This window comes from Daldinia decipiens (assembly GCF_022478715.1).
Source record: "Daldinia decipiens strain CBS 113046 unplaced genomic scaffold F4813scaffold_8, whole genome shotgun sequence".
Classification (NCBI taxonomy): domain Eukaryota; kingdom Fungi; phylum Ascomycota; class Sordariomycetes; order Xylariales; family Hypoxylaceae; genus Daldinia; species Daldinia decipiens.
The window spans coordinates 87,481-108,710 of NW_026054551.1; the positions used below are offsets into that span (position 1 = coordinate 87,481).

At 45.1% G+C, this 21,230-nt stretch overlaps 7 protein-coding genes across 7 annotated transcripts; 5 read left to right on the plus strand and 2 right to left on the minus strand.

The window, feature by feature from the left end:
- On the plus strand, positions 1-2,655 carry F4813DRAFT_351692 (uncharacterized protein). Its single transcript, XM_049242440.1, has 5 exons — positions 1-384; positions 447-765; positions 816-1,383; positions 1,446-1,803; positions 1,898-2,655. The coding sequence occupies exons 1-5, from the start codon at positions 182-184 to the stop codon at positions 2,415-2,417; spliced, it is 1,968 nt and encodes a 655-aa protein (XP_049101665.1). The 5' UTR covers positions 1-181; the 3' UTR covers positions 2,418-2,655.
- Positions 2,656-2,851: 196 nt separating this feature from the next.
- F4813DRAFT_387194 (uncharacterized protein) lies at positions 2,852-3,636 on the plus strand (the record flags this gene model as incomplete). The annotated part of the gene is made up of 3 exons (XM_049246528.1): positions 2,852-3,150; positions 3,195-3,225; positions 3,286-3,636. The coding sequence occupies 3 exons, from the start codon at positions 2,852-2,854 to the stop codon at positions 3,634-3,636; spliced, it is 681 nt and encodes a 226-aa protein (XP_049101666.1).
- A 1,415-nt stretch (positions 3,637-5,051) lies between these two features.
- Positions 5,052-8,141, minus strand: F4813DRAFT_351693 (tRNA synthetases class I (M)-domain-containing protein). The gene is made up of 8 exons (XM_049242441.1): positions 7,744-8,141; positions 7,280-7,663; positions 6,909-7,224; positions 6,778-6,852; positions 6,597-6,723; positions 6,310-6,543; positions 6,011-6,244; positions 5,052-5,952 (listed from the first exon to the last, which is right to left on the minus strand). The coding sequence occupies exons 1-8, from the start codon at positions 7,867-7,869 to the stop codon at positions 5,409-5,411; spliced, it is 2,040 nt and encodes a 679-aa protein (XP_049101667.1). The 5' UTR covers positions 7,870-8,141; the 3' UTR covers positions 5,052-5,408.
- Positions 8,142-8,240: 99 nt separating this feature from the next.
- On the plus strand, positions 8,241-10,891 carry F4813DRAFT_351695 (uncharacterized protein). The gene has a single exon (XM_049242442.1). The coding sequence runs from the start codon at positions 8,648-8,650 to the stop codon at positions 10,601-10,603; it is 1,956 nt and encodes a 651-aa protein (XP_049101668.1). The 5' UTR covers positions 8,241-8,647; the 3' UTR covers positions 10,604-10,891.
- A 925-nt stretch (positions 10,892-11,816) lies between these two features.
- F4813DRAFT_401307 (uncharacterized protein) lies at positions 11,817-13,598 on the minus strand (the record flags this gene model as incomplete). Its single annotated transcript, XM_049248393.1, has 1 exon — positions 11,817-13,598. One exon carries the CDS (start codon positions 13,596-13,598, stop codon positions 11,817-11,819), a length of 1,782 nt encoding a protein of 593 aa, XP_049101669.1.
- Positions 13,599-16,916: 3,318 nt separating this feature from the next.
- F4813DRAFT_351699 (uncharacterized protein) lies at positions 16,917-17,777 on the plus strand. The gene is made up of 2 exons (XM_049242443.1): positions 16,917-17,250; positions 17,305-17,777. The coding sequence occupies exon 2, from the start codon at positions 17,430-17,432 to the stop codon at positions 17,643-17,645; it is 216 nt and encodes a 71-aa protein (XP_049101670.1). The 5' UTR covers positions 16,917-17,250; positions 17,305-17,429; the 3' UTR covers positions 17,646-17,777.
- Positions 17,778-18,968: 1,191 nt separating this feature from the next.
- F4813DRAFT_322392 (dihydrodipicolinate synthetase family protein) lies at positions 18,969-20,252 on the plus strand. Its single transcript, XM_049241019.1, has one exon. The coding sequence runs from the start codon at positions 19,297-19,299 to the stop codon at positions 20,233-20,235; it is 939 nt and encodes a 312-aa protein (XP_049101671.1). The 5' UTR covers positions 18,969-19,296; the 3' UTR covers positions 20,236-20,252.
- The last annotated feature ends 978 nt before the right edge of the window (positions 20,253-21,230 follow it).

A 21,230-nucleotide genomic window follows, 5' to 3' on the forward strand; every position in this document is an offset into this window, starting at 1 on the left:
GATATTGTGACATGCACATTAGATAGAGCCTACAGGAGAGCCTATCGGCATTTATGAGTCTAAGTATCTACCTTTGTAGCCTTGTTAAGTGTAGTTAATGGACTTCTAAACAAGTAGCCCGGACGTCTATTTTGTTTTGAATATACTGAGGAACTTTCCATTTACCTAGGACGGCGATTCTATGGCCAATTCAATCGATGATGTCTTGGAGTCTCGGAGGCTTGTACGGATGTATAGCAGTGATGCTGAAGGAAGATTATCTCGTGGCGGCGATGATGCCCAGCGTTTGGGTCAGGTATTGAGTCACGAACGACCGGATCCAAGAGATTTGAGGAATCCATGGCGAATATTCTTCGAGCCGTGGCAACCGTCTACAGGTCATGAGTAAGGTCACCCTAAAACATCTGGGAATGTCACAAACATGATTAACGGTTTTTCTAAAACAGAGATCCTGTTACTACTATTATCTCCATCGAATCAAATAAACTACGAGAGAAATGGGCCCCTTTTCTGACAAGTAGTCCCGTTGCGGATCGTCTGAATATAACAAAATCAGAGCCCACTGTTGAAGGCGTGGTTGATCTTGTCAAAGAGGTTACCGCAGCGGCACAATCAAAGCGAGATAGTAGGCGCCGCGGAAAAGCCATGAAGTTATTCCATAACTTCTGTAGCACCATTGACTCGCATAGGTCAATGCTGAAGCTCATTCCGGAAGGCAACGAATACGTCTCTATCTTTACCGGGACTCTAAATATTATCATACAAGTAAATTCAAATCCCCACCCCACGATTTATTGTATTCTGACTTTATTTAGGCTAGTGTTAATCATGAGCGCATTGCCGAAGGCTTATCGGAAGCATTGTGCCGCATCAGCGAACATGTCCACGAATGTAAATCGGAGCTGGAGTTATTCAGGACCCAGGCAATGACGAAGCTAGTTGCAGATTTATATGCCCATATTTTCATCTTTCTTTCAGATACCATGGACTGGATAACAGAGAAAAGGCGGAAGAGACTATTAGATTCTTTCAACGAAAACTTCTACAAAAGGTTCGAGAGCCAGGTCGAGACAATTAGGCACAAGTCTGATATGATACGAAACTTGGCAGCCCAAAGCTCCCATGCAGAACAGCGGGTAACTAGGTTGACTGTTGAAGATCTAGCACAGGACATTAGGTTAGGCTTAGTTGGTGAAGAGCGACGACACGCCGAGATAGTCTATGTCGCAGAGAAGATTGAAAAGGAACTCTCAGAAGGACGGAGAGAGAGGCAGCTTCTAAGAGAAGAAGGTCAACAATTCAAGCAGCTAGCTGATCGCCTTACTAGCATGCTGCGGGATAAAGCAATGGTATGGATAGGGGATATGCACTCAATTGACAAGAGTAAGCGGCTATCTTTCATATTTCCAACAGACCAAGAACTAAACCCCGTTGATTTACTTTAGGATTATCTCCTGTTTCCCTACTCGCTAGACCGGGCGACTTAGGGGTTACATCGACAGCTAAGGCGGGCTCATCATGCCTCACGGAATGGAACTCGGAAGAAATCGTGCTAAATTCCAAACACCTAGAGGATTTCTTCCACCGAGATCGTGTGCGGTTACCTGATGGATCTTTTAACTCGGCCAGGATTAGTTCCAAAATCATTGGTCGACTAGGTGAATGGGTGAAAGACAAGTCCTCTCGTCTTCTTTGGCTTGAAGGTCCATTGATAGAAGCTGCCGACTTTGACAACCCTATCACTATACTAGCCAACAAAATTGTGGAATTGACAGAGAGCTCTCGCATCCCAGTTATCTCCTAGTAAGTGTTAAGCGTCACAAGATTATAGCAAAAATATTTTAATAGGTACTCTTAGCATGAAAACCAACTAACTTGATTTCTTATTTTTTTAAAGCTGCTGTGAGATTCGCCGTCGAGAGCAGCTGAAGCCAGGCAATGACACACGAGAGGCCCAATCCTGCGTGGCTCTCGTTTGCGCTCTAATACGACAGATGGCCGAGCTCTTACTCCCACGATTCACAACACATTCTGATTTCTCTCTAAACCGACTCCAACTAATTGATGGATCTATTCTGTGCTGGTCGCAGATGTTAGACCTATTTCAAGACTTGCTATCGCTTATGCCAAACACCATGCTCTGTATTATTGACAGTTTTCAGTGGCTGGATGACCGAACTACAACGATATATCTGGAGGAGCTGGTTCAAGCAATAAGAAATTCCGGACTCAAATGTTTATTCACTACGACTGGCCGGTCTGCTTGCTTGATAGAGCAACTTCAAGCAAATGAAACAGTAGTGATTGAGAGTGCTGATCTGAGACAAGGACCTTGGGGATTGGGTCGAAATAATTCTTGGGCTTTAGCGCAACATGATGAGGCTTCTGCAGGCTGCAGTATGGTTGACAGGATGTAGGTAAGAGAACGAAAATTTGAAGATTTCCCAGGTTAGGTACTGTTCGAGAGAATGTCTTCATGAGACTCGACAACTCACTCGTTAGAATAAAGGGAAATATCATAAATTAGGCGGGTTGTTAAGAATCAGTTAGTGGTACCTGTTTACCGCGAAGGAATAGATTACGCAATACTTAAATCAATATTGTCGTCAATTTTCATTTAATTAATAGTTCTGCACTGGGATGAATAAAATTTGAACCCTGATTCGTCGCTCATATCATAGTTTGGCGGTCCGTTGCGACAGACGCGAAGGTGACGGTGAAATGCTGTCATCTAGATCGTCATTATTCTATGCAAGCCCGATGAGTTGAGTATATTAGGTACGGCTAATGCAATTATAGCATTTGATAATGTCATTTATCACTCCCTAAAAAGGTCATTAGTGCACCAAGAATGCCTTGTCAATCGAGTCGTCTCGTCCGGTTTGTAAGGGCCCCGGTAAGGATCTACAGTCCGGCTCCTTCGCATGTTCTTCAGCGCACATTCGCAGAACACCATTTCCCAGGAAATAAAGCCGAATCACTTGAACACAGTCAAATATTCAAGATAAGCCAGGCTATCGAACAGGACCACAGAGAACTGGAGGATTACTACAACCGCATTGGCAGCTCCAAAGACCCCGACGAGCAGAGGCGATTTCAGAATGCCTTCATTTGGGAGCTATCACGCACTCAATTGCAGAGGAGATCGTTGTATATCCGATCTTAGAAAAGGCGATTCCTGATGGAGCCCATAGAGCTGATATGGATCGCGATGAGCATCAAAAGGTACTGAAACCCCCTTTCAATACGCATGATTCCGTGAAAGAGCTTTAACAGACATGTAAGGTCAAAGAACAACTCTACGAATTCCAGAAGCTGAAACCTGGAGACCAAAGCTTCCTCCCCACGTTGGAGGCGCTCTTCAAAGACCTGAAGCGTCATATCAAAGAGGAGGAAGAACAAGATCTTGTAAAACTGGAGGATGCACTTGGGCTGACGCAGTCTAAGGAATTGTGTCAGAAATTCGAGAAGACGAAGTTGTTTACGCCAACCCGAAGTCATCCCAGCGCTCCTGATAAACCCCCATTCGAAACGGTCGTTAGCTTCATGACCGCACCAATTGATAAGATCCGGGACCTATTCACCAAGTTCCCAGACTCTAAATCCACAAAGCCGTATGGTGGTAAATCACCCTGAGGGATAGTCATCCCTCCTATCAGGATATGTTGTGAGGAATATATGGAAATGTCCGAAACCCTATATATTAAGGGGTATGAAGTAGATCATCATCCAGAAGGAAGCCCAAACGGCGAGCAACCAAACAGAGATATGAACTATATGGTACATTATAAATTCACTATCACTTTAAAACCGCGTTTTCGGGCTTGTTATAAAGTATTTATCTACCTCTATTACCCCTTAACATTATTCATCCTCGTGAGCTTGCCCTTAGTGAGCCTCAGCCCCTGAATGGCACCGCTAATGAATTGATCCTATCAACTGTAGTGGTATAATATTAAGAAACTCAAGACTGAGCTAGACCGCGAGTAAAAGGTTAAATAGTTAGAATTTCTTGACCTCTCCGTGGGAAATGTGCCTCTTGACAACATTATAGTCTTTGCCGTAATCGTCAAACCAGTTAGGAAGACATATCGCATATATTCAATGATAAGATATATGCTACTAGGAGGTCAACTTTTGGTTAATAGTCCCAGGTCACATCCAGACATGCCAAATACACGCCTCCTATATATAGGTAAAGATGGCAATTCAATATCTTGCCACATATTTGCCAAATTATGACCAAGCTATAGTTTACTGTACTACCAACACTATCCCGCCGGATCAGAAGTGACACTGGTTATATATGCTTATCGCCCCCTTTTTTCCTTGATCTTCCAAATGTATCGCCTATAGCACCTATACACTATTTTCTCCAATTCAGCAGGCATTCTGCGTTTTTCTCATTCTCCTCATGACAGACAGTGCCGTCTCCCTTGGCCCTATTGCCATTACTGGCGGATATGGTTTCATCGGAAAATGATTCAGGGAAGAAGCCGAGAGAGCAGAGGGGAAGAAGAGCGCCTAAGTCGTAGTTATCCATCTTCAGTTTCACCATACCTTGGTTTAGGATAAGGGATGGAAGGATTCTAAAGCAGACCTAGGACTCAGCCGCTCGGGTTTGTGCTAATGAAAAGCTATGTAACCCATATATTTGTTTTTTGTCTGTAATTCTTCGAAAATGAACTGCCACAATATCAAGGCTTGATGTTAGTCAAAGCCAGAGTAATATTAGTGAAGTGAAAGACAGACACACTGAGGCTTCCAAGTTATTTCTTAAAATTATTCCTAGCTACCAGTTACCATATGATACAATGCTAAGTATAATAATGATAAAGGTCTTAGCATATTAAAGCAACTCTCGGGTTTCTATACCACTTATTCTTACACGATAAGATAATCCACATCTGAACGAACTAGATAATATGTATGGATAACCAGATGCTCAAACGTCCTCACCCAGTCTAACTTGTTTTCTTCTTCGGGATCACAGCAATCAGCATGCAAACCCACAAGACACTGTGCAGTAAAACAGACTTTGCCTATTCTCTCCCATAACTGCCTTTCATTTTGAGCGTTATCTACTGATTTCAAAAATAGAAATCCGGCAGTCCGAACAGGCTCCTCGTAATGAATGAAAACAGCGGCAATATTTTCCCATCAAATGTTCCCGAATCAGAGTCAATAATATACTGTCCATAGTTTAAAGCGACTTAAAAGCAGTAATAAATTTCAATTCACGAACCATTTTACTCCTTATTGATCCGCATTCTTTGCTCAAATGAAGCTATCTACACACTAACTACCACGCTAAAGCCAAGGCGTCTCTGCAGAAACCTCTATACCAGCGCCCTACCAACATCACACTCTTGAAAAAACAACTTAGCAGGGACCTCGAACCTACCATCTTATTTGGATGTTTCTTGTGCAGGTTGACTTTCTACACTATCAGTAATGCTAAGCTTCTGCAGTTGTTCTGTAGCTCCTTGTGATGATTCGCCCTTAGCACTACCTGCAAGGCCTAACTTCTTAAGGCGCTTACGTTCCTTCTCTTTTTCCTTTGAGGCTTTCTTAGCTGCAGCTTTTTCTTGCTCAATAGCCTTTTGTTTTCGAAGCTCTTCGCCCCCAAAAGCCTCACGCCATTCGTCTGCCTTCTCCGGAGGGATAAGTGTGAAAAGTAGCTTGGGTTCTCCGAGTGCCTGGCCAGGCGGGATGGCATTAGCCGCCCAAGTATCTGGGATAGAAAACCGATCATTTCCAGAACCTTGAACGCCTAGCTGTTCGAGAATGCCATTCGCGGTTTCTGGCAAATAAGGGAACACAATGTTCGCGATGAGGTGTAGGTGATTAAGAGCAAGACCAACAACAGCGCTACATCGCTCTGGATCCTCGGACAGAAGCTGGTTGCTTAGCTTATTGTCTTGCAGTAGCTTATTTCCTAAAGCAGATATACTAAAGAAACTTAATGTCAGTTCATGAATAGTTGTTAGAATAATTTGAGAAGTCGTACCTAAGAACCGTGGAAAGACCAGCACGTAATTTGGTACCCTTTAGGTTTGTAATGTATGTTTGAAGTAACCCGTTTACTTCCTCCTTGTGTTGCTGAAAAGAACCAGTAGGATCGTTATAGGTCCGATAATCGGGCACCACAGCATTCAATTTCGCATAACAGAATTTGACAACACGATTGCAGAAGTTACCGAGATTTTTCAACAGATCGTTATTGTTGGAATCAACGAATTCCCTGAACCACAGAGGTGATTAGTCTCAACAAGTTACTAGATGTGTCAAACTCGGCTCATGACTTACCGCCAACTGAACTCGGAATCGCTGGTCTCTGGACGCCTAGAGAGCAAGTAATATCGCCATACGTCGACCGCCACACCAGTATCTTTCGCGCTGTTTCCGAACACACCAACGCTTTTTGACTTGCTGAACTTTCCTCCCTCATAATTGAGATATTCAGTGGTTGACAACTTGGTAACTTGGGTCCACTTTTCTCTTGTACCAAGCTGAGATCCGGGAAATATAATGCTGTGGAAACTGATTTAAGATGTTAGCCGGTAACTGATTTCCCTTGGTCTAAAAGCACTCACGGAACATTATCCTTGCCCATGAACTGGTAAAGCGATACATCATCTGGGTTCTTCCACCATCGTTCCCAGTTTTTGCCAGATGGGTCATCCCTATCCGTGTAGCATTTTGTGATGGAGGGATAGCCAACTGTCGCGCATTAGCATATCTGCATAGATTGGCAAAGATTGTACAATATCATACTGCAGGCATCAAACCAAACATAGAAAACCTTCTTGTCATAATCATCCCCTGATAGTCCGGGAAGGTTGGTGGGAACTACGAGGCATATGAGATTAGCGCAATTCGGTTTCCATGCGTAGGACTTAGCATACCTGGTACACCCCATTTGAGGTCTCTCGTAATACTACGGGGCTTGAGTCCGTCATGAATCCACGACTGGGTGATGGCTATGGCGTTAGAGCTCCACTCATGGCTATTACTAGCATTGTCGAGCCAAGATTTGATCTCCGGCTGTAACGCATCCAAGCGGAGGTAGAGGTGCTTCGTTTTTCGTCTTTCGGGTGTTGCGCCATCAAGCTTGCAACGGGGGTTCACCAGCCAACCAGTGGATTTTCTGTCCTCTCCAGATTCTGCTTTGGCATCTTCAATGGGCTCCAGGGGATCCAAGAGATTTCCACAGGCGTCGCACTGACAAATGCATTAGAAAAATGGAGGTGTCTACCCAAGAAACAACGAAGCCTACCTGATCTCCACGGGCACCTGCTGCATGGCACAAGCTGCATTCGCCCTCGACGAAGCGATCAGCCAGAAAGGAAGAATGTGCGGGGCAGTAGGCTTGCTCCGTCTCTCGCTGCTCAATAAAACCGTTCTCCCAAAGTCGCGTGAACATCTCCTGGACAATCTCAGTGTGCTGGGGAGTTGGTGTGCGACCGAAGATGTCAAAATCGATCTTGAACCAGGAGTAGATATCGCGGTGAATGGCATTGTACTTGGAACAAAGGGTTGCTGGATCTACACCTTCTGCAAGGGCTTGTGTTTCGGTAGCCGTACCATACTCGTCGGTACCGCAGATATATAGTGTTGGTAGACCTCGAGCTCTACAGAAACGAGCGAATACATCTGCAGACTTATGAGGGTTAAAGTGTGTTAGTTACGATATTGCTATATTACTATATATATTGAGGTTTGCGACGCAGCTTCACTTACGAGGACGCTACCAATAATATTGCCAAGATGTGGAACGTTATTGGCATATGGCAGGGCGCTGGTGATTAAAATGCTCTTCTTTCCCGACTCGGGAAGCAGGGAGGGCTTTGGATTTGAGTCACCCATGATTGCAATTCTTGTTGCAGATTCCTGTTGCAGACTCTCGTAGCTAATCGTCTCTATGATGAATTGGATATGAATTGGATATGAATTGGGTATGAATTGGGTATGAATTGAATATGAATTGAATATGTGTTAAAAGGGGAAAGCTCTTGGTGGTTACTTCGTTAGAGCAACTGTATTTTTGGCATGGAGGGGGAGGGGCAACTGAGTCACAAAAATGACACAAAATGGGCAGAAAGGAAAGGGAAGGAGCGACAACGGAAATAGAAGGCGGTAAAGGACTAATTATGTAATGAGAGTGTATCTATTTAATGAATACTTCAAGTTAACCAACTTTAGTTTATAGGGTACATAGACACATCCCAGTTGCTACCTAAATACATAGGTACCTTTGTGAACATTCATGGATGTCTTTACATATTGGAAAGCTCAAATCACATATCCAAGAAAATGCCTAACCCAACTTAAACAAAAAGTGTTCACCCTCCGATAATATTAATTAAAACAAAGGATACAACTACAAAATACCACAACACAATATTGATAGTGAACTGCTGAAAAGGTTACAATACATTTGTTCTTCATGTGAACTTACGGAATATACTCACATGAATTTGACTTGCAAGACCCACGCCAATTATGCCAAGACATTTTCCGTGATACTAATACATAATACATAGTAAGTTCGCACAGCTACCCTGGGCAAAACACACGATCCATCAATCACCAACTGGTAGCCATTGGAGCTGTTCCCCGGCGGAACAACATCCAAACCGCACTTATGGATAGCGAACAAATAAGAAGACCACAGATCGAGATACCCTTACCCTCGAAACCCCCACCCTACAGGCCTGGCGACGGCCCACCATTAGCGCCTCTCAGAATTCAGCCCGAACATGATACAGACGCGTTTATAGTTGACAAACGTGTTCTTCCAGGCACCACCCCAAATGGTGAGCTGAAGCTTCACATGTACTACGTAGTGGGATGGCCAGATCTACCTGCCGCCCGCGTCTCTGTCCTCGCGACCCAGATATACGACTACGCCTCACCTCGGGCTGTGGAAGACTTCGAATACAAAGCACTACTTGAAAGAGACGAGGAGGATCAAAGGCTTGAAGCGGAAACAAGGAGAAAGATTGAAATAGCAGCAAAGAATAAAATAATGACTTCTACTTCAACAGCACCGGGGACTCCAAACGCACCTAGTCAGAAAAGACGTGGTCGACCAAGCAAAGCCAATCTCCAGTCGCGTCAGCTGGCACAGCAGGCAAGTCTTCGCACTTCGCAGAATATCGAGGTAGCGCTTCCCCCAGCTAGTACATCCGGACCGTCGCTCTCTACACCGAAAAAAAAGCCCGCCGGAGAGATTGTGACCGATATAGAGGAGGATATCGATGAGGTGGAGCAGGAGGATGCAATATACAGACAATTATGTGGGTACAATGATGGCTCTTTTGAGGATATGGACATAGAAGACGACAAGGGTGATGGAGACATACCACTAGATAATATTCCCGAAACCGTGTCGTTGGGTTCCGAATTCAGATCGTATGCTAGAACGCTCTGGCTAAACAAGGATTCGACGTTGTTCAAGCGCACTAATGGTAGTCTTACACTGAAGTCATCGACAAGCCATGTCCCCGTACCCGAAGTACTCCGATCCAATAGACAGCTCCCACCGCAATCCTCACCCACACGAACCGACAGCCATCCCCCCGTAACACCCGTCCCAATCCCTCTACCATTTAATCCAAACAAAAGCATGGCTTCGTCGCAATTATCCGGCGCAAAGTACTCTACGACGCCAGTTCCGGTTCCCACACCGCTGAGGTCGAACAAAGAAGTACTGCAACCAAAACCTGATATCAAACATCCTGTTACTCCAGTCCCAGTCCCGATTCCTTCATGGTCACGCTCAACGAATAGGAAAGGAGATGGTTCCACTCAAGCTCCTCTCCCACAGCTTGCAACACATTCACCGCAGTATCACGGCTTCACACCCGCGGGACGAAGTTCTGGCAAATGGCCGTCAGCACAACCCCATTCACCGAGTGATATACCCTCCCAGGCATCTCTACGTAGTGAGAAAAATAGCGGTACAGATCGTAAAGAATCCACACACTTGAAGAAGAAGCCTAAACCAAAACCTACGCCTCAAAAGCTGGAGGAGCAGCCTCAAGTATGGGTGGTAAAGCGACTAGAAGGTGACAGGATGATAAACGTCGATGGTAAACACGTGCGATACTTCAAGGTGCGCTGGGAGGGTGATTGGCCACCGGATCAAAACCCAACCTGGGAGCCTGAAGAGAATATAATGCCCGGGCTCATAAAACTATATCTAAAAAAGAAAGCCGCCCGCCGCACACCAGCATCTCCGAAAAGGAAGAATAGCAATAATGTCTCTAGCAACATACTGTCATTCCGCCAACCAACTCTCAAGAGAAAGTATTCGAGCGTGGCGGAAGCGTTCGCAGGAGAGGGGGAGAACCTAGGGGAGGTAGGGATTGGCGCGGGCCAGAGTGATGAATCGTATACCAGCCAGGGAGGCGACTATGATAACGCCGATGAAGATTATGGGGAAGAGGAAATGCTCGTCGTAGCGGCAGAGCAGGATGCGAGCCCTAGTAGGCGGGATCCCAGACTAAGGCCAAAGCCCGAAGAGTTAGGTGCAGCCTTTATGAGAGATCTCGCCGCGGCTATTCGTCTCAGCAATGAAAATGGAAGCTTACACTGACCTCGGCCAAGGTTGGAGTACGGCTTCTAGCTTTTAGGTGATTTAATCGATGCAGCTATCTATTTGGCAGCGAAGGGGGTGACGGGTGTAAGTGGCTAGAGAGAACTGGTAGACTTACGACAGTATGAGCACCAATATCTCGCCCACATGTGTACCTACCTAGCCCAAGTTACGTCTTGCATACCCAAGGCACCTAAGTACCAATATATTATCCAAGGGATGGCTCTAATTTGAGTAGTCATCCAGCATACCGCTACATTAATACTAATAAATTATCATAAAACCATGGCATCACACGTGCCGTTTCTCGTTTACGATGATATACCAAGTCATACCTAACAATTGACACACAAAGGGCAAGGAAGTAGGAAGGCAAAGAATCTCAAATTCATAAGAGCACCTTAAGCGACTTTAGTATCTCTAAGCTTTTAGGTCGTTCAGATAGCATCCTCTACATCTATCCATCCTTGGGATGTTTTGTGTAGATGTTCCATGTATGTGCTAGCACCGAGTACGTGCATTGCATGAGCAGATGCTGGTCTTTCTAACAGCAAATTTTCCTCCCTTCCCCCATTTCCCCCCTTGACTGTCCATCCACATCTCTTCCCATTTTCCGTTTCCATTTCCATTTCGTGTTGCTTATTTTACCCTTTTCTTTTTTTTTCTTTTTTTTTAATACCAGAGCACCACCTGTGAACCGAAGAAACCGCCCAAAACGACGAAATAAAGAAAATCAACCTGTAGAAAGGAAACCATGCTGCGTGAAATCCGTTCCGGTAATGCAGTGAAAAATCCATGACGAAAGACAGCGCAACGCCATGATGGAAGTTAACGGAAAGTTGCCTTGATGCTGAAAGATGATGTTAACGTCTCCTATTTAGGAATCAAAGGAAAATAACGCAAGCAGATAGGAAGGCTTCCAGAAACTCCGTGTGAACATCCATCTGGTGGGATGTAACAAGACGAGTTCGGGCTAGCTATCCCAGCTATCCCATAGAATTGGTGTATACCGCAAATAAACCCGAATTGTAAGAGATGTGAAGAATGCCCGGAAAAATAAAGAGAATCATAACGACGTAGTATCATCACTAGTCTAGAAAAATAGAGCCATAAGTCGTGAACGGGACTCTTGCTAAGCATCCCAACTCCACTTTTGATACCGGTACGCCTTCTTGAAATTTTGATGTCGCACCCGTCTAATAATCCCTTTACTCTAGGATTCAAATATTCCGGAATATCGCGCACGCATTTCTGCCTTGGGAATGGTTCGGAAAGGCTGAGCGTGAAATATAGTGTTAGCCTCGGATAGGCGGACTAGATCGGAGTTGTCGCGGTGCAACAATTCGTGATAGGCTGGGTCGTTTTGTGGCAGCGTATGTTTTGGTATCATTTTCTCGTCTCTATCTTCCTCTGTAGAGACGTCTATAAGGGGGTATTGCTCCCAGGGTGCTTTGGTCGGAGATTCGGTTATGACAGGGAATTTCTCGTGGCTAATTTCGTGGATGGGCGAGTCTAGTAGGTTCACGATGGGCTGGATCGTATCTTGCTTCTTCTCGGCTTGACTCGAAACTTCGATCTCTCCCCCCTTGTCCTTGTACTCTTCATGGTCGCAAGTCGGAGCATGTGGCTGATAGACATCATCACTATAGACGGCAGAGGTAGCTGTTTGAGACTTTGTTTCTACCCATTGGTCTAGCAAGCTTTGATGGGGGTACCTTACCGGTCGGAAAGGTTCCTGCAGGTCGCATAACGGTTTGTTGCAGGGATCCGGGGCAAATCGATGTAAGTTACTGTTAAAAGAGCCCGGCTCAAGTCTTTCCTGGTCCCATACAACTCTCTTGTAATATTTACTGGCGTTGGCCACACTCTTGAAGAGGATGAACAGAGCGCCCTTTTCGATCCATGAATCTTCTAGGATATCCTCTGGATTTCCAAGGATAGACTCAAGGTCGTCAAAGAATTCAAAGGACCGGTTCTCTGCAAAATTGAGAAACACCACTAGTCGAGTAAATCCATTTGACAGGTCACGCTGTAACTCAGGCTTCGTAGGATAGCTATGTGAGCTTACCAGTGTGACCTTAAACCCGCCAGAAAATACAAATGGCATCTCCCTTTCTACGTAGTGGACGTAAGCCCAAGCTGCAATGCTTTCTTTAAACTCGACGATCACGGTAGGTCCGACGGGATCAGGACTCGTAGCTTCTGTGATGGAAAGTATTTGTCCTCCACGGATTCGCGACATAAGATCGCTAAGAGGTGTAGACTTAGGAAAGCCGGTGATCATGATGGTTCGTGATACTGGGAAGGGTGCCGGGTATGGGTCTGGAGCATAACGGATGCCAAATTGGAGCATGAGAGGAGGCAGAAAATGAGAATTTATTGCCTCGAGACGCTTAGTCTCATTGGCAAATACTCGGTCGACATAATCATTATTGTCCGGAATGCCTGTCTTCCGATTCTCCCTACTCGCTCCAAGCACATATTGCTTCGTTGGCCTCCAAAGGTTACTTTTTGGAAGTCCGGCCCCTCCAGTCTCTTGAGGGAATCCTGAATAATTCGATAAGGATTCAGGGGTATACCAAGGTTCAGAGTAGTCACTTCCACCAATAGTTGCCGGCAGGACCATCTCGGCATTGGCCCTGTCCATCCTGTGTGTCCGAGAGGTTGTGGAATCTGCAGAGGAAGTCGCTTTCTGTGTCTCCTCAGGAACTCCTTCTTTAGCAACTGAAGACATCTTCTTTTCGCGTAAACTTAGTGCCCAACTGCCCGGCTCGCATAGCTCTCGGGGATTAGTAGGGTCGTAACGGCTAACCTTTTCAGCCATCCTAATCGATATTTGCGCGGCGGATGGCCTTCCATGGATTACGCAGACATCACGAGGGCAGTCACGCGGTGGGAATAGACAGGTATACTCATATTCCGTAGGATCACCATTTCCAGCTTTGGTGTCGTGGTGTTCTAGGCCTACACGACCATAAGAAGTGCATAAATCCATTGTAAGTCTGTAAGGCTAGAAGATTTAGAAGAAGAATGCTATTGTTCTAGGGTGATAGAAAGTAATTGTAAAATATGCGACCGAATAATTAGGTGGGTATAAGATTAGTAGGTAAAGAGTAGAGATTTGGAAATTTATTGACTTTGTGAATGGTAGAAGTTACGAACAAAGCAAATAAAGCAGGAACGTAAGGAATGGCTGCAGTAGAAGAGAGAAGGAATCGCGACTCGACGCGACACGCCTTATGCGGAATACTCACATTTTACTTAGGCCGGCAAGCACAACTCAAGACAGGTGCGGGGTTAGTGGACTAATATTCTCTCACGGCCGGAAAGTAGTTAATGAAAGAGGTAGGAAGGAAGTTATATGTAGATATGGAAGTGGGTAGGAGGTAGTATGGTACATAGAGGTGTGGAAATATTAGTACTGTATATGTTAACCTCTGTTCAGTTTCGCGACTTCCCTGGTTTACATTTCTTATAAGTAAAATATACCTACATATACTGAGCGCATAGCAGTTCCAAAGTAGGTAGGTATGTACCTATTCTAGGTATATACAGCATCAACAGCAGTCTGAACCTTCTCATATCGCAATGGCCACTCACAATGTGGTGGCCCGAGCGCTTGTAATAGCCTTTATTATATCGAAGGTACCTAGATCGTATAACAACATTATGCAGGTACAGATGCTCTAGTTTGGGGCTCTAACTCATATACCTATAGGTAATATTTCACTGAAAATTGGATCCTTCTGTCAGAGGGGTTTTTTTTTAACCAAACATATACTATGCTGATGAAGTTGATGGCACGCTTCCCCCATCCACGAGGCGTCCATTTTCATTAACCCAATTGTAATAACAACTGATAGGACAGAAACTACTAACAGGTACTTACTATGACTCAACACCTTCTCGTGGACTGGCGGGGACAAAAGCCAGTATGGCCCTAGGTATGTACTATATACTTCACCAGGTATGTAGACAACAAGAAAGAAGAGAGCACATTATCTTGATAATTACTAAGATAAGGTTGCTGAGTTTTCGACAGGCTTGTAGCTAGATTACAGAACTTTTATATAAGGTAAATTCAATGTATCATTATTCGCGTAGTATTACCTCCCTCCATGAATTAAACATTTCCATAAGCAAGTACCCAAGTCAAGTAAATGCATCATAATTTTGAATTTTAGACAATGTCATTGATCCTTTAGTTTAATGTCAACAGATGCCTGATCCAGTGGCGAGGAAGCTCTCGTAGGGTTAGGCTTGGCTGTCTTAGTTGGTGCCATACATAGAGTTTGAATACCTCTTCACATCCGAGAAATTTGATTTGCGGACTACGCCAAGTTTTATATTCTTGCGTGTTTCGTAAAATATTCGGGGTATGCATATTATATTGAAGTTACGACCACGTATAGTCTATGAATCTATCTACTCACCATAGCTAGAAACTGAGGGTTAAAGGTCAGATAACGGATTGGAACTCTGTAACTCTCCAGGGGTACGTTGATCAATGAAGATAGAGTAAAACACCTATAAAGTACCCAGAAGTGAACTACTTAGACAGGAACGGCGTCTCATCACTATCATTTATTTCCTAGGTCACAAGGACCCACAGCCTTTATTTGTATATAGATAAATTCTCAGCCAACGCATAACTTGGATTATAGAATTACTATCTCCCGTAGTTTAATATAGTTAGGGAATACCCTAGGCCTGATATTATACTTGTAAATATAAGTTATGATGCTGAAATAACAATTGTCAGATTGTCCAAAAAATATGGTCCCTGTGAAATTCATTATATACAAACTTTTAGATCTAACGGATCATACAAGGAATCAGAAAAGCACGCATAAGAAATAAGATCAAATTTAAGTATGAGTCTAAGATATTGGTGACTCTTCGTTTTGTGATGGAAGCTGTTGGCTTATCTGATTATTAGTAGGCCACATAATCGCCAAACGATCCTCCGTAACATCAGTAGGGCTGGACGTTAATTAAGTGGAGAAAATAAACCACTGTAACCATTCTTAGATCATGGAAAGGGGCACAGGAAAACAACGTATCCCTATCCACTAACTAGGTACCAGAACACGAAGTATGCCAACAAACTCGCTAGGCTGATTAACAGGTCTCATGACTTCTATCAGCATCACTATGTTAGGTACATAAGGGAACCGGTGAGCGTAAAACGTTGCAGCCCGCTGTAGTATCGCCTTAGCCGCTAGGAGGCCTCATTTGATCCCCTGCAAGCATTAGGTATGTCAAGGATAAGGATAGTGTCTAACTAATCCAAGTTTGCTCAACACATTCAATCAAAATTCTGATCTGATTGGTTATCGCCTCATATGGTATTTATGATGAATTATGACGCTGATATTTGAGGGAGACTAGCTAACTCTGATGATTTTCATTGCTTAATTTTTTAGGATGTAACGAAGAGGTTACGTTTATTGTACAGCTGTTGTTATGGCAATCCTCATTGGCCTGTGGTTTTTCTCGATTATTGCGTCTGCTAGTATCTTGATAGCTTCTGATTTACAATATTTCTACCTCCATATCAACAAAAACCTTAGTTTTTGTCTGCTTACTACAGCATAGTTTGTTGCTGTATAACTTTACCTAACGTATATGCCTGATTATGTCGTGTGATATTGCGGAATTTTGTACATAAGCAGACAATTGTTCCTATGACTACTAATGATCGTTACTAGCTTGTGACGCCGTACGTACCGGGCCCTTTCCGGTACTTCCGGATTACCCTAAAACCTCCACCGGCGCGCACCGGGACCGGAGTGAAATTTAGCTAACCTGTAATAAAATATGGAACTGAAGTTGATTTAAAGACCAACAATTATATACGTATGATCCACTTACTTGCCTGTTTCTATCTTTAGGATATTCCTTCTGGTCCCACTTGTGATAACTCATCCATCATCGGGCCATTTCGCTACAGAATTGATGAATTATGTTCTACTAACAGGTGAAATTAAGATGATGTCGGATAGTCGCAATTGCATAATAGCGAGGAAGTATTTTACACCGTACCTAAAGGATCTGATATATTACGAGAAGCCCGAACCAATAGTCATCCCCTCCCGAGGGGAAGGCTCCCGGGAATAAGCCACCTTACCCCCTGTGTCGATCGTACCAATACTAGGTAGCTTCTGACCCCCACCACATATGTAAATCCTTCTTAATTGCACGTGAGTCTATGTAGTTTGCTGTAACTTACGATGCTAAAGCGAGGGTAACATTGGCCGGTCCTTTCCCAACAGAGAACTATCACTATATAATAATTAATGTAGCAGAAATGCAGCAGACTTCGACCTGTTAACATCAATGTGAATGATACGAGACTTCGGTGTCAGAAAAGGATGCGAGAACGGATATCGACGAATAGACCACCAATATTGAGCATCATGCGCTTGTACCCCCAAAACGAGCCAGACCGCCGGGTTTTTTTTTTCGCAGCCCCGTGGCCTCATACTCGGTGGGATACACATGGAAAGGAAGCTCTTAGCGAGCCTTATGAGAATCTAGCCCGGGCTACTCGGCTTACCAAATCGAGTCCCTAGGCATGAAGAACCGGGAGAGTGGAACACCGACGATGAGGCCAAGCTCTTCCCGAGAGCTAGCCGATACTTGAACTACTGCCTAGGTTAGTAACTTAAATGATCTGAAGATGGCCTGATGATACGTACTAGTCCTGACTTACATATCCCTTGCCTTTTCTCTGGAGCCAACAGATGTACCGGACATCCTACACTAGAATGGTGTTATACTAGACTATCTAAGGTACTGAGCTTAGAGTCTTAGCGTGCGTATCATGCAGTTTATACGTGTGTCTCGCTTGATAGTTTTGGAAGGAGTGGTAGTGTCGTGTTTGTCGTTGATATGCGGTATAAGAGCACGAGATGTAGACCATAGTGTTAGGCCCCTCTTCCGCCCCTCGTCTGCCCCTCGTCCACCCACTCAAATGGATCCGGGGAGAAGCCATAAAAGGTATAAACCAGGATTCCGGGCGCGTCCCCAAACTTTCTAGGAATAAGTTGGGGGTGGGCTCAACGGGAATGGTCAAGTTTGACTACTATGGATATGTCTAACTTAGTATGTTCTAGCTACTGTAGGTACTCAAACCCTAGTCCTCGTCCCCGGTTCGAAACCCGGAATAGAAACGGAGCCGAGCAACGCTAGGAGGTTTGCATTGTTTTAAGTTCGTTCTTCATGAATGCATGTGTGGAACGTGGGGGTTAGTGGTATGTAGTACCTTAGGTGCCTAAGACACCTAATGTATAAAGTACAAAAGTACCACAGAGTAAGGTAGCACAGCAGCAGTATGCGCAGGCACTATGTATGTAGAACTCCAAGGATGCGTCGATGGAAATATGTACCTAGGTACCTACATAGGTACATAGAATAACGAGTACGTACCGCGCCTTACAGTGTTGACCCTGAACTCTCCCCAGTCCCATCTCCATCATACATAGCGGGCCCTGACGCCTTGATTATACCTACCCTTTCCCCCACGGCGAATAGGATGTATCCACTTTTAAACTTCCCCACCCCTACCTAGACGCGCCCCTCATTCTCAATTCCTCATTCTCAATTCCTCCTTCTTTCTCACCTGCTTGATTGACAAAAGCTTCACCGCATTTCGTCCAAACATGGATTAGGTATTTCACCCAACAATACAACCTGGCTTTCTTTCTGCCCGTCCCAGATTGGTCGTGACCCTGAAAATAGATGCCTCCCGTACGTACATACATACACCTTATCCATGGAATACAGACGACCCTAAAGCAATTAGGCCTGCGTTTCTGCCTCCTGCATCCCCAATTTCTCATGCCTACCTGCCTAAATAATACAAAAAGAACCAATCATCACGGTATACTTCAGTACGCCTTTGCAGTGCCCTCCGTGTCAAAGCTGCATCTAAGCCCACCGACGAGTCTCTGGTGGTGCACTCAATTATGCTTCTTCTCCAGTCTCATAGGTAGTCCTGTTCAACTTGGATTCCCTGCTCAGGGGAAAACCTAAGCAACCACATGATTACCCCCACGCACTCGTACTCCGCGGCATGGCGTAGCCTCTTCATAGTTATTGTCCAGTCAGATCAGGTCTTCCAATAATATGTCGAGTTTGAAAAATCGAGCGGCTCTGTTCGGTCTTTGCTTGACTCTTCTACGACCTCATTGGTCTGCCTTGACGAAAGGAAGATCGGATAGTCAGCCAGTCAAGTCCCGCGCTTAGTCCTCCTTCGCCTTATACCTACTAGGGTAGCAAGGTAACGAGGTAGTCTCGTCGGCTTGAGCGAGGCAAACACCTAGCCGTACACCTAGACATACACCTTATTACTAGCAAGAGAGGAATATTAAGGTATTTAAACCATACTTCCCCCTGCCATTGGGAGACGAGGGAAGTTATATGTACTCCTATAGTCGTTCCCCTTACACTTTAAATACCCAAGCTTTTCTTCTTTATTTTTAAGGAACTTTCTTATCATACCCACCCTCTATTATATAAATCAGAGCAAATCCCGCGTAGGTTAAGCTGCTTCCTACTTCATTATTCATTAGTATCTTAGAATCTTTGTGATTTTCCCTACAACTTCATCATCTACCCCTTCTCTCACGTATCCCTACGTGTATCTCTCCCCAACCCTACAAGCAACTTTACAAAATCTAATCGAACCGATGACGGAATCTCCAGCTCAGTCTTTGCCTCTGCCCCATGGGGTCTACGTTCCTACCGTCGCTTTCTTCAAGGAAAATGACGACATAGACTTGGAATCAACCCAGCGCCATGCTATCCATCTAGCTGAGGCTGGCGTTGCAGGTCTTGTCGTACATGGGTCTAATGGAGAAGCCGTTCATTTAAGTAGGGAGGAACGTAGCCTCATTATTAAAACCACAAGGGCGGCGCTAGACGAGGCAGATCACCACCTTATGCCAATTATTGCAGGCTGTGGTGCGCAGTCTACTCGCGAGACAATCCAGCTATGCCGTGATGCGGCCAGCGCTGGTGCCAACTATGTCATTGTGCTTCCTCCCGCATACTACGGTGGGCTCCTCGACACATCCAAGATTATTCAGCATTTCTACGATGTTGCCGACTCCAGTCCGATTCCAGTCATGATCTACAACTACCCCGGGGCCTGTTCTGGTCTGGACCTTTCCTCCGACGCAATCCTTCAAATCGCTAAGCACTCTAACGTCCACGGCGTTAAACTTACCTGCGGAAACACAGGGAAATTGGCACGGGTTGTGGACGGGGCCAAACCCGGCTTCTTTGTCGCTGGAGGCAGTGCAGACTTTATCCTGCAGGGTCTCGTCGTGGGTGGGCACGGGACGATTGCTGGAACTGCCAACATAGTACCTCGAGCCTGTGTTCGTATCTGCGAGCTATTCCATGCAGGCGAGTTAAAGGAAGCAAGACGGCTGCAAGCGATCGTTGCCAAAGCAGACTGGATCGCCATCCAGACCGGGTTTGCTGGAGTGAAGGCTGCCTTGCAGCACTTTGAGGGATACGGCGGGGAACCACGGAAGCCATGTGGGCTGCCAAGCGGAGAGCATATGAACATGATTACAAATGGATTCGAGGAGGTAATGGCCCTGGAGCGGAGCTTGGTCTGAGAGGGAAAATCTGGGGAGGGGAATTAGGTTCTACTAGGCATCATGGGGCTCAATTGGGTTCTCACAACGGAGTGGAACACGCGCTTGGCGTTTATGAGATTGAACGGCGTTACATGGACGGAATAGCGCAAAAATTGTGGAATCAAAAAGACTTACCAGCTGTCCTTGATCCCTGGTATAGGATAATTGTGTTAAAAGGCTCTTAAAATGGGTACCCGAGTAAGAGTTACTATAAGCTATTGTCGAAAGGCTAGAATGTAGAGCATCCATATGAATATGATCCAGGAGGATTCTCATAGCCACATCTCGCTTAGTTAGTGCGCAACCAGCCTTCTCTCACTTATACCATCGATATAACTTCACTAGGTATGCTACGAGAAACACTATAGGCTATAACTGCCGGTAATTCTAACATGTTGGTTGGTTAGTTCTAAACATAAGCGCCTCTAACGAACCTGTCTGCCAAATCCTCTATTCTGCATAGCAGAAGGCAGAAGCACGTTCGAGGCTCGGACGGCGACGACCATAACGGTTAGGATATCGGCTACCGCTGCCCCATGATTTCCAACGGGCAGCAGCGCCACCAATTCTTCTATGCCACAGCATCACGCATGATCCACGCTGCCACATTACCCCAACCCAGCTTCTTCATGACGGCAAGTCGCATACCACGTACTACCTAACCGATCTTCGCAGCTCTCATCCATTGGAAACACGTCCATCACCCGAGACAGTCGCAAGGGAGGACAGGAACACAAGACCCTTCTGCATCATGTACCAAGTAAATCCTCGGCCGATCAGCAGTCGGTCCTGTCATAAAATGCAGACATTGCAGATCATCCAAGCCTTTCTCTCAACCCTGTACCCCGCAGTTCGGACCTTGCAGGCCATGCCGCGCTAGTCCTATGAATCTGTATCCCATCCCTTGGGGAGAAACTTTGGGGGGTTAGTATAAGACAGAATGCAAAGAATAACGCACGATACGCACGTTACAT

Excerpts from the sequence above, each read along its gene's own strand:
- F4813DRAFT_351693 (XM_049242441.1), bottom strand. The coding sequence starts at position 7,869 with ATGGGTGACTCAAATCCAAAGCCCTCCCTGCTTCCCGAGTCGGGAAAG. Across the intron at positions 7,225-7,279 it reads CAGGTGCCCGTGGAGATCAG|TGCGACGCCTGTGGAAATCT; the intron begins GTAGGCTTCGTT and ends TGCATTTGTCAG. Across the intron at positions 6,245-6,309 it reads GATTCCGAGTTCAGTTGGCG|GGAATTCGTTGATTCCAACA; the intron begins GTAAGTCATGAG and ends TCTGTGGTTCAG.
- F4813DRAFT_322392 (XM_049241019.1), top strand. The coding sequence starts at position 19,297 with ATGACGGAATCTCCAGCTCAGTCTTTGCCTCTGCCCCATGGGGTCTAC.
- F4813DRAFT_351695 (XM_049242442.1), top strand. The coding sequence starts at position 8,648 with ATGGATAGCGAACAAATAAGAAGACCACAGATCGAGATACCCTTACCC.
- F4813DRAFT_351699 (XM_049242443.1), top strand. The coding sequence starts at position 17,430 with ATGCAGTTTATACGTGTGTCTCGCTTGATAGTTTTGGAAGGAGTGGTA.
- F4813DRAFT_351692 (XM_049242440.1), top strand. The coding sequence starts at position 182 with ATGGCCAATTCAATCGATGATGTCTTGGAGTCTCGGAGGCTTGTACGG. Across the intron at positions 385-446 it reads CAACCGTCTACAGGTCATGA|AGATCCTGTTACTACTATTA; the intron begins GTAAGGTCACCC and ends TTTCTAAAACAG. Across the intron at positions 766-815 it reads CTCTAAATATTATCATACAA|GCTAGTGTTAATCATGAGCG; the intron begins GTAAATTCAAAT and ends GACTTTATTTAG.